The 12,422-nt window shown below is 43.1% G+C and overlaps 1 protein-coding gene across 5 annotated transcripts in view; it reads right to left on the reverse strand.

The window, feature by feature from the left end:
* The window catches only part of NLGN1 (neuroligin 1), a 635,824-nt gene that overhangs the window by 4,532 nt on the left and 618,870 nt on the right, over positions 1–12,422 (reverse strand). For 3 of the 5 annotated variants that reach the window (XM_054983052.1, XM_054983050.1, XM_054983051.1), the window contains one exon: positions 8,906–9,118. In XM_054983052.1, the coding sequence (XP_054839027.1) occupies positions 8,906–9,118 (213 nt within the window). The remainder of the gene's footprint in view (positions 1–8,905; positions 9,119–12,422) is intronic. The other 2 variants (XM_054983054.1, XM_054983053.1) reach the window with 1 other exon arrangement.

Below are 12,422 nucleotides of genomic sequence, written 5' to 3' on the forward strand. Positions count from 1 at the left end.
ATGATAGAGCTTATTTTATTTTTTAAAGCAAGGTATTCAAAGCTCAAGGTTATCACCATGATACCAATTTTCCCCATAAGGTAGTACTTATAGCTTCCTATAGAAATACAGGCAATTGGTTTGCTAGTGACCACAGTATTCTATCAATATGTATATAAATAACAATATATTATTTAATACTTAACCTATATATGCTGTGACCTGGATAGTCCAGGAAGGCCACTATAATCAGATCACGGAAGCTAAGCAGACGAGTGAGCCCTGGTCAGCACTTGGATGAGAGACGATCAAGAAAGGCCAGGGGTGCTATGCAAAGGCAGGCAACAACAAACCACCTTTGAATGTCCCTTGCCTTGAAAACCCTACAGGGTCACCATAAGTCAGCTGCAACTTGACAGCACATATACACCCAACCTATATATATTTGGAAGCCAAAGTCTGTCTGTCTGTCTGTCTGTCTGTCTGTCTCTTTCTCTCTCTCTCCTGTTGCACTCCTATGAAGTGTCATTAAGGTTTATGGCAATCCCAGACAAACAGGAAAGAATAGTTATTTAACTTTTACTGACTAGTTTGCATTGCATTCTGAGTTATTGCACTCCTCTCCAAACTCCTATTAAGTATTTTACTCCCCCCCCCCTTCTTGATGTAGTGTGCATGCATGGGGTGTGTGTGTGTTATCTTGGGGAAATGGCTCAGGATGGGAAAGAGTTAGTCTCATCTACATGTCAGAGGCATGGTCCATTCTAAAATGTCTGTTCAGTTCAGTATTATCTCCAAGATCTAAGGCTGCCAGCCTCTGGGCGGCAGCTGATAATCTCCTGGAATTATGATTAATTTCCAGATGACAGAGATCAATTCTCCTGGAGAAAATGGCTGTGTTGGAGAGAGGACTCTATGGTAATATAACCTGCTGAGGCCCCGCCCTTCCCCAAACCCCACTATCTACAGGCTCCATCTCCCATATTTCCAAGAATTTCCCAATTCAGAGCAAGCACCTCTACCATGATCTTCTATCTTGTCCTTCCTCAAAGTTACAAATGAATGGCATTGTTCATTGCCATATATCATTATTTCCACATGTTATCTCTCTGGCCACCTGTCTGATCATCACCTCATTCTTTCCGGAGACTGTCTAGGTGATTAGGCAGCTATCATATTCACATAAACCAGGCCTAAATAATTTGTGACTCATCAAGATGACTTAGGCCTACCAGATGCTAAAGAATCCCTTCTTTTTCTGCAGTCCCAGACAGCTACTCAACCAGGTCTACCCTGCTGCTGAACTGCATTTGGTTAGTTGGAGCACATGGGGCCTGGCATGGTTTCCCAGGATTTCCTAGTACATCAATGTGAAAAAGGAAGTCCAAATTTTCAGGAGTTCAGCATGGTCAGCTCTCAGAGCTCTGGATTGCCATAAAGAAAACATTAAAGGATGATGCAACAGGTACATCATCCTTGTTGCTCAACTGTTCCATGACTCTGGAAGTAGTGGAAGATGAAAGAGATGTGTGGAGAAACCTCTGTGCAGCAGGACAATCCACTGGCTGGACAACAAAACAAAATGCGAAGCATACAACTTCTAGAGACAAAGTATTTATTGAGAGGAAAACAATGGAAGAGCTTAGAGAATAGGGGGAATGGAACCTGGAGAACAGGTAAACAAAATACGAAAATGAAACAAAGTAATTCAGGAACCTCATTCATACAGCTGAACATCTAGCCGATGCTGACAGCTCATCGCCTGCTGAGATTTAATTAAGTCCTGTCTTCCTTCTCTGCACAACAAGGAGAGCTTGAATTAAAGCTATCCATTCTCTCACAAAGAGGTGACCAGTACAGTCAAAGCTACTTGTTGATCAGCTAGAAGAATACAGTGCACAGCTACTGCTGAAAATGCATTTCTCTGGATCAAAGCCTTAGTGATTAGGATGGAAGCGTCATTTCCAGCAAAATAAGGAAGTGATGTGTCATGACAATGGCCAATTTTCTAAAAACTGGACCCAAATTTAGTGTTTGGGGTTGATTTTTAGAGAATCAGTTCCTGTGGAGACCCATCATTTCTTCATCACACTGGGAATGACATCATTTTCCATTGATGCGGGAGCAGGCACACCCATTTCAGCTGTGTGCCTTTCAGAAAGAGTGCATGTGGCCAGTTTGTTCCCTGTACCTTTTCCTCCCCACCAGCCAGATGAGTAGAGTCAGTTTGGTGTAGTGGTTAAGAGCATGGGACTCTAATCTGAAGAACTGGGTTTGATTCCTCACTCTTCCGCTTGAAGCCAGCTGTGTACCTTGGGTCAGTCACAGCTTCTAGGAGCTCTCTCAGCCCCACCCACCTCACAGGGTGATTATTGTTGGGGGGATAATAATAGCATACTTTGTAAACTGCTCTGAGTGGGCATTAAGTTGTCCTGAAGGGTGGTATATAAATTGAATGTTACTGTTGTTATTGTAAGAGGTGGGAGGTGGTGAGGTGAGGGCAGCTGGGTGTAGGGGATCCTCCACCCCTGGAGGTTGGATTGGCAACCTTAGAGCCAAGCCACAAGTGACGCCTGACAAAGGTTGGACTCTTGTCAGCTTCCCTCAAGTTTTGATGGGAAATGTAGGCATCCTGGTCTTGCAGCTGTAATGGAGAGCCAAGCTGTAAGACCAGGACGCCTACATTTCCCATCAAAACTTGAGGGAAGCTGACAAGAGTCCAACCTGTGTCAGGCATCACTTGTGGCTTGGCTCTTAGTCCCACCCTGAGGCTTAAAGACAGAGTGAGTTAAGTTACAAAGCAACATGCATAAAATCAACTATATTAAACAACACTTTTAGAATATGGGCCTGGCAGGGCAGTTATCATCAGGAGGTAAGTATTCAATAAGATTGATTAGGGCTGTCAAAAAATGAGACTTTTACATGGATAAATTTGCCTTTTAATATTTATCAATTAATTGTATTAAATAACTATGAGATGTTGAAGGACATATAACTGTGTATTTGACAAAGACAGCAATCAAAGCAGTTCTGCTCAAAAGTAATTTCAGTGTTCTTGAATGGGGCTTACTTCCAGGAAAGTTTATTTACTTTTCATTTATTTTATTTATAGCTCACCTTTCTCCTCCATTGGGACTCAAGTTGGCTTACGTAATTTTCCTATCCTCCATTTTATCCCCACAACAACCCTATGAGCTTGGTTAGATGGAGAATATGTGACTGGCCCAAGGCCACCCAGCAAATTTCCATGGCAGAGTGGGGAATCAAACCTGGGTTGCCCAAATCCTAGTCTGACACTAACCACTAAAGCATGCTCGTCCTTAGAATTGCAGCCAATTGTTAGAAGGTAACAGCATCTTTAGCATTTTCTTTTCCTTCCCTGTTAATACACCAATCAAATTCCTTAAAACTTGGAGCCCATGCTTTCATTCCCACTTGATGTCATCATATAGCTACATGTCACTGGCTATCATGATGATGCCCTGCAGTTCATCAAGTGTTTCCTGATTGGCTGGGATCTCCTATTTGACTGATCCGGGAAAAGAAAAAATGCAAAGCAGCAGCCAGAAACAAAATGGTACCATAGCAGCTGCTGCCAACAGAAATAACAACACCAAACAGGAATGAACAGAAATATTCACCCAGTCGCACGAATATTCTACAACAACTACACAGAACAGAACTCAGCTCAGAAATTCAAACCAGAGACTATTTGGTACATCTCTCCTTATGGGTCTTCCCACTTACTAAATAGAATCACTAGGGAGCAAATCGCTTCAATATTGCTAACAGCCTAATCCCTGGACTTTTTTCTGCAAAGGATCCCATTGATGACCACAGGGCTGCTGCTTAACTGGGTTATGGATTGTTCTGTAAGTCACCTGTTCAGAAAGAGCTGATATAAACAGCAGAGCTTGTTAAATGCTCTATTAAAAGCTGGATTAAGTTCAAAGTGGTCAAAGTCCTCAAGCCATAAAGCTCAATTCAGCTACTTTAAAGACAGAAATCTCTTTTTAAAAAATTATTATTATTGAACTGTGATAGTGAAAAACAGATGAAAAGGATGAAAGTAACGTTCCACTTCAACCTTTAAACCATTTTCTCTGAAGTAGTTCCATGGAAATCGGGACGTTATTCTAACCATTGTAGTCGTCATGCAGGAAGTAGCTGCTATTACAAAATAAAGGGCAGGCCAATTGCTGAGCCCTTCGAAGTCCCCTTATTTTCAGTAGGAAACAACTGAAATCAAGGGAAGATACAGCCAGTTCCAGCACATGTTCTCTCAACAGTGAGTCCCTGGGCGTGTAATGGGGCTTACCCCCTAACAAGCGTACCTAGAAGTGGCTGCTTGAGAAGTGAAAAGAGTATTGTGGCACTTAAAGGATCGTAAGTGCAATTCTAAAAACTTTTCTAGGCGTAAGCCTCATTGAATAGACCTGGGTAAGATTAGAATTACCAACCCCAAGGTAAATTCTGTGGAACTGCGACTGATCTTCAAACTATGGTGATCAGAACCCCCGGAGGAAATGACAACTGCAGAAGGCAGGCTGTAGGGTATCACGTCTCTGCTGAGCTCCCTCTACTCCCCAAGCGCCACCTTCACAGACACTGCCACCAAATCTCCAGGAACTGCCCCAACTGGAGTTGCAAGCCTAGATGTGAATCTGAGTAGACCTGCTTAGGATTGCATCGTAGCAGGTTTATGGCAGCACACATTTTCCTAGCCGAGAGTCCACAGCCACCAAAAGCAGATGCCACAATACATCCTAAGCAGAGTTGCACCTAAGCAGAGTTTAGATGGCTGGAACTCAGCTATGAATTGCACCGACAGTCTTCAAGGTGCCACAAGACTCCTTTTTTTAAATTTTTGCCACAACGAACTAAGACATCTTACCTTCTGAAATTTGTCTTAGAATTGCCGAATGAGGGGCTGAGCATGATTAAAGCCCGGTAGAATGCATTGTTATACATTCAGGGCCAGTAACTGTCCAGTCGTGTCTCCCTCCCATGTGCTCATATTTAAGTAGATTATTCCAGATTCCTTTAGCAACACTTTCTATTATTTAATATACTAAAATGACCTGTCATTATCAATGTTATGATTTTCAGCTCTCTGAATCACAAATGAACCACCTAAACTGTATAGCGCCGTTCGTGATTTGCACTGGATTTTGCGCCACAATCTCTCCGCAACCTATTGCATGGATTATGGGCTGATTCATATAGGCAAGTTCATCACTGGATGACTATACAGCTTTGAGTGCTGGACTGCATGTGTGAATGGGCCACTGCAGGCCAAACACCACAGGAAGGCAGAATTTTTAGGTCATCTCCCATCTCCTCATATATCAGGAGAAGGCAAATGTGTCAACAGCAGCACGCCAGACCATTTTGATTGATACTCTGCCCAGGCAAGTAAGCGATTTGCCAGCAGTGCAGAAACCAGTGGTGGGGGAGAAGGCAACAGGCATGCCCTATGCCTACGGCTGCCAACTCCAGTCTTGGAAATTTCTGGAGATTTGTGGGTAGTGCCTGTGGATTGGGGAATTGGGAGAGGGATTTCACCTAAAATCGATAGTATACCATAGAGTCTTGCTCTCCAGAGTTGTCATTTTCTTCAGGGAACTGATCTCTGTAGTTTGGAAATCAGTTGTAATCTCAGGAGAATTCCAGGCCTCACCTGGAGATTTACTTATCTACAAGATTTTTACACAGACACACACAGCCCATTCCATCCTCATAGGGTCACCAAGGCAGCTAACAAATTAAACCATGCAAATTAAAACCTCATCCTAAAAGCCATTAAAACCAGCACACAAATGCATCATTAAAACAATTTAAAACCAGAACTTCAGTTAGTATAATAGATAAAAACAATAGTTGCAACACTGGGAAGAGGGGAGGGATCATTGAGGGAAATTCCTTCTGCCTGACTGCTTTGCACTGATTGTATCTTCACTATCTTTTCTGCGTGCTCAAGACGTAGTGCAAGACGTCTGTTCTGATACCATTTCCAAACCAAATGAAATGAAAGCACGTGACCCATCTGTTGTACTTGCCATGTTTTCATATGCACATTGTTATTTTGTCTGAACTTACTGAACTGTGTGTTGCTGCAGCCCTACGGCTTGTGAAAGTGGAACTATTGCATTTTCCTTCTTGCTTGTTAACAAGTCCATTGTCCGTGTCTGGCCTTGCACATCAGCTGACAGAACCTTAGTGCACTGCAGAGATTTGAAGACTTATGCCAGGGCACATTTTCAAGGCATGTTTGGTTGCTGGGCCTCAGTCTTGCCCGCATGAGAGTGCATCCTAACTCATGCACAATGCTCTTATGCAGTCATACTTTGTAGGGGGAAACATATATTGGTGCTTAGGTAGGGAAGCTTGCTGGCACCACTAATCTCACTAAGGAATCACTAACAGAATTATCTGAAACATGGGTTGCAGAACCATTGTTCTGCAAAGGGACCCAAAATGGCCAGGATTGGTCCGCTGCAGGGTGGAGGAGTGTTCCCCGCCTGTCAGAGTCCCGATCCTGGCCATTTCAGGCCCAATCCTGGCTGTTTCAGGCTGTAAATGGGTCCCAAATGCCCCAAACCCTCCCCTGCCCTCCACCAGCCCGATCTGGGCTGTTTCAGCCCCGATCCAGGCCGTTTCAGCCCTGTTTCAGTCCGTTTTGATCCCTATATGGGGCTAAAATGCCCCCCAAACAGCCTGGATCGGGGCCGAAAAGGCCAGGATAGGGCTGTTGCCAGGAGGGGGAACCCTCCCCCACCTGGCACTGGCCCAATCCTGGCCAAATGGCCAAAACAGGCCATTTTTAAAATACATGACAACCAGTCACGTGGGTATTTTAAAGAGGTGCCAGAACGCCATTCCAGGGCATTCTGGCTCAAAAAATGCCCTGATGTCACTTCCCAGAAGTGACTTCATTATGCTGGTATGGGGCCATGCAGGTGTGAAGAGAGTCCACAAGCACCGGGAAGGTAAGCACTGGGTCCCCCGTCTCCAGCTGGGAGGGTACCCTAACAACCAGGCAGTGAGGAACAATACTGACCCTGGGCGACAAAAGATCTAACTCAACAAAAGGCAACTTTATGTGTTAAAATGAACTGTCTCAGAGCCTCAGTCTAACAAAGTGTTCCATGCCTTTCCCAAAAAAAGATGAGGGTGCCAAAATGGAAGGCCCATATGACCTCAGAAAGCATTTGCTTCCTTTTTCTCCCAGCCAACTGTTTTTCCTATTCTAGAAGTGCTAATGTTAGAAGGGGGAAATGGCACAGAAGAGCAACTTTGATGCTCTGACAAGCTTGGATCACACATGCAAAAACACTTGCTCTTTTCTTGGGTGGCACCAAGTGAAACTCATAACAGTTTCAGACAAAAGACTTCTGAACTAAGGGCTCGTTTTCTTCACAGCGGATAACAGTTTGCAACAACTCAGCCATTACATATGAAACAGAAAAGTGTGTCACTAACTTCCCCTCAGACATTCCTACTCATAAAAAAGAACTAAACAGGCTCTCTGTAATAGATGAAATACAATTGGTTTCATATATACTGTGAATGTCACTGATTCACTTTCTAAGAAAAGCACCCCTAGGAGAAAAGAGGCCCAAAATATATTGCAATGATTATAAGTTCTTCTAGCCAATGTCTAGCAATTACATGTTTTGTAACAAACTGGATGTGGGAGAGGAAGAAACTTGGGTTGTCAATCTCCTGGCGGGGCCTGGAGATCTCTCAGAATTGCAACTGATCTCCAGGCCATAGAGATCAGTTCCCTTGGAAGAAATGACTGATATGGGGGGGGGTGGACTCTCTAGCATTATACCACACTGAGATTCCCCCCTCCCCAAACTTTGCCATATCCAGGCTTCACCCGCAAACCTCCAGGAATTTCCAAACTCAGAGTTGGCAACCCTAGAAGGAAGCCATACCAGCAGAGAGCAGCTCAGGAAAATTGTCACAAGCACATTGTGGTACAAAACTTCTACATTTATAAGAAACGATTTACAAATTAAAACCATCATATCCCCCCCCACACACAATTTAGCTCAAACTTTTTAAAAAGGTTTATATTTGGTGATTACTCCAATGTAATGTAGAAGCAGAAGGAATTGTATTAAGCATTAACGACTTGGAAAAAAACAGCTGTCAGCAGAAAGTTCTGGCAAATGCAGATTTTACCTGCATTCCCTTCTCCCCATGGTCCCTGTGGACTGCTCGAAAGATCATTCCTAGAGTCACAGGACCTGTGTGGACAAAATGCCACATAGGGCAGAAGGAAGAAGGGGATGAAATGGTTTGTCCTCCTGCTTCCACCAGTAATCTTGCATTTGCAGAAGAGGAAAAATGGAATAATTCTACCTCCTTCCCTTTGCTCATGACTACAAAAGTGACTGCTGGAGTAGGCAGAAAAAAGCAAAAATCTATGCCCCTTCTATTGACCGTGTGTTGGATCTACACAACTGTTAGAAGTGCAGCTATAATAATATAATAATGTGAAATCCTGTGGGTTTTGATGTACTTTGTTTATACCTTACACCCTCTTTCCTTCAAACCAAAATCTCTCAAAATGCTTTTAAAATGTTCATCTTGATCTTAAATGGTGCATGAACAGTTTCATTTACCCCCATTCCCTTCAGCTGGGGTCCAACTGATGGCAGTGCCATAACGCTCAACACAGAGAAACAGAGCCTCCAATACTATTATTGTGGGGGAATACATGACGTATGAAGTTACCTACTGACATATTTGTGCCAGAAGTGTAGGAGGTGTTGTTGTTGTTGTTGTTGTTGTTGTTGCCTTTGGCATCCCTAGATGTAACAAAATACATATATACAAGAGCATCACATAGAAGTCATGGCGGTGGCATGCAGACACCAAAATCGTCAAAATTTGCAACCTGCAATAATACCTTTGGTTGAATTGCTCCAACGGTTACCTTCAGAATAATGGGATAAAGTCAAGAGATTGACACATGAACCGCCGGCGCCAGATCCAAAAACGGTGATTCTCAGCGGGTCCCCACCAAAGAACCCAATGTTTTCACTAGTCCATCTCAAGGCCTGAATGAGATCGAGGAGGCCATAGTTTCCTTTTGCTGCTTGGTCCCCCGTGCTCAAGAAACCTGCAAGTTAAACAGGGAGGAAAAAGGAAAAGGATTTAGAGCCTGGCTTCTTTCCCCCCCACCAGATTATGCACGTTGTACCGTTATCATCTCCCTTCTGCTTTCAAATGTAATAGGAGTTAAGTGCTATGTAAATACATTGTGTTCTTTATCCACTTGGCAACAATTTACAAGTGACTCATCATTCCCACTACAAATCCTTTGGTGTTTATTATAATAACGTTATGCATGATAAATGATGGCATACATTATGCAGGCCCTTTGAAGAATAAAGCCTGCATTTGGTATCAAACGGAATGTGAACTTCTCCCACAATCTCTTTTGCAGTAGGTTCCCGGGCTCCCAGTCCAGGCCCACAGGGATCACACCCAATGCACATGATGCATCCTGTATAGTCATCCAGTGATGACAGGGAGACCTTATTGGTTATAAAGCGAAGTCACTTTCATGGATTTGCTGAGACAGCTATGTACACCATCACGGGCACCAAGCAATTTTCTTCTTTGTTTGTAAGTCAAGAGAGGACCCCATTGGACTCAGAGCTAAGCTACAAGAGACGTATTACACAACGACGTGCACGTGAAGGGAGCTGCAATGTTAGCCAGGAAGCTGAGTTTTAAAAGAGATCAGAAGGCTTTGTCAATTTCCCTTCTCTACAGAGCCAGCAAAGATCGCTCCTCAGAGGGTTTCCTAATTTCTTCTTTGCCACCCAAAAGGTTCTGTCAGGTTCACCTCCCCTTCTAGGAGGTGAAGAGGAAATAAGCAAACCCTCTGAGGAGTGATCTTTGCTGGCTCTGTGGAGAGGGGAAATTGACAGAGCCTTCCAATCTCTTTTAAAACTTGGCTTCCCAGCTCACATTGCGATTCCCTTTCACGTGAGTGTCCTTGTGTAATTCATCTCGTAGTTTAGCTCTAAGTTGGTGACTGGTGAGTCATCTGTACATGAATGTCAGTTACTTCATTAAACAAATCTTAGTCAATAGTATTTGAATCAATCCATGAATTAAATTTTCATGAATTTGCACATGGATAGAATGATAGCTTTGAATAAAAAACACCATTCTTCTTTGCTTGTAGATGCATGCTTGTGTCTCAGCAAGCACAGTCTCAATAGAAGTATGCTTCATTGTAGCAAAGCCTCTTCCAGCAAGGCAACTGCTGTTCACAGATGTATATATGCCCTAACCTTGATCTCCAGGCTAGCACAATCGCATCACCTCTCAGAAGCTAAGCAGGATCAACCCAGGTTAGTACTTGGATGGAACACCATCAAGGATGTCTAGAGTGAGTATGCAGATGCAGGCAATGATAAACCACCTCTATTCATGTCTTGCCTTGAAAACCCTATTGAGTTGCAATAACTTGGCTGTAACTTGATGGCACTTGCACACACACCAGCTGCCTGATTCATAAGGGACACCTTTTTAATGTATCAACAATTATTGATGAATACAACCTTAGTCTTCAGTGACCGCTCTGTTTCCATGAACTTTCTATTTCCATCCTCCCCTAAAACAGAGTTACATACATGGCTGCGTCTGCTCTGTGGTAATTCATGGGATACACTCTACCCTCCTCCTAGAAGTCAAGTAGAAAACACACGGAGTGTGATCTGAGTGCTTCCGAATGCATTTCCCCAAAATACCAGTGACTTGTACCTGCAGAGAGTGCAGCTATATCCTTACATTGCAGTCCTAAGAATAGTTATATCATTCAGTAGGCTTAGAAGGGTGTTTAGGGTGGCGCTATTTGTTACTTGCCTTTTATCTCTGAGGTTATAAAGTGTTTTCCCATATTGGGAGTAATAGTTAAGAGTCTCTTATCAGTCTTAGACATGTCCAATCTCTCCACATTGGTGGCACATATCCTTGGCATCTGCTAGCATGGAAATTCCTGTATCTGAGCTTGATCCATGGAGTGGAGATGGAGGGTGCCCTCAAGTCATAGATGAGTTATGGAAACCCCTACTGGGGTTTTCATGGCAAGACTAACAGAGGTGGTTTGCCATCACCTGACTCTGTGATATATAAAGGAAGAGCTCTTTAATCCTAATTCCAAGGATTATGCTTCAGAAGCATAAAGTGACCTGCGCATTCTGACTGATGTGCAGAGCAAGCAGTCACAGGGATTTCTCTTCAGATTACAGCTGAAGAGGTTGCTCCTATGAATCTTACCACTCTTTCCCTGCATGCCTCGGCTGACCATAAAGAGAACTACTCCTTCCTGTGGCATAATAGTAAGAGTCCAGTAGCACCTTTAAGACTAACCAACTTTATTGTAGCATGAGCTTTCGAGAACCACAGTTCTCTTCGTCAAATGCATCATATGGCATATAAGCCTCCTTTTTGGGAGGAAATGGAGAATTGTGCCAACAGTGATTAAGAGCCAAGCTACAAGTGACACCTGACACAGGTTGGACACTTGTCAGCTTCCCTCAAGTTTTGATGGGAAATGTAGGCATCCTGGTCTTGCAGCTTGGCTCTCCGACTGCTGTCCAATGGACTTTTCAACTATCATTTGTCCAACATTCTGTCAAGCTGCCTAAATTTCCCATCAAAACTTGAGGGAAGCTGACAAGTGTCCAATCTGTGTTTTGTCACTTGTAGTTTGGCTCTAAGATACACTTTTCTAAAGACATACTAAATAAGGACTTTTACAGACCCTTAATTTGCAACACATAGATACAGATATATAGTTTTGGTCAACTCCTTCAAACACTTCATGGGCTCATTTTATTGTTTATTTGATCTTTTGACCCCTTTTTTTTGAAATTTTATAAATTTTTTATTTTTAATTACTAACATTAAAAACTACAAAGGGGAAAAAGGGAACGGGGGAAAGGAAAGAAACAACATATGAAAAACACACACTACATCTACAAGTATTGCATTCCCTTCATAATACAATTATTTAAAGTTAAACTTTCTAATATGCTATTAGATTGGTAGATCTTATAAAATACGAACTACAGTCAGGATCAGGTCTTCTTTCCCCCCCCCCCCTGCGTCTCGACTTCCCCGCCATGCGTCTCGCGATCTTTTGACCCTTCTCAGTTACTTGCATCAGTTATTGTATTGTAATTAACAATGCAGATATCTTATTGTTTCTGTATCATTATGAGGAGCAGGGCACTATTATAAGACATATAAATCAAGAAAACCCGGCTGTGGATAGAGTTGCCAACTCTAGGTTAGGACATTCCTAGAGATTGGGGGGGGGGGTGCCCAGAGAGGGTGGGGTTTGTAGAGGGGAGGGGCCTCAGCAAACTATACTGCCACAGAGTACATCCTCCAAAGTAGCCATT

This window comes from Eublepharis macularius, chromosome 6 (assembly GCF_028583425.1).
Source record: "Eublepharis macularius isolate TG4126 chromosome 6, MPM_Emac_v1.0, whole genome shotgun sequence".
Taxonomy (NCBI): Eukaryota; Metazoa; Chordata; class Lepidosauria; order Squamata; family Eublepharidae; genus Eublepharis; species Eublepharis macularius.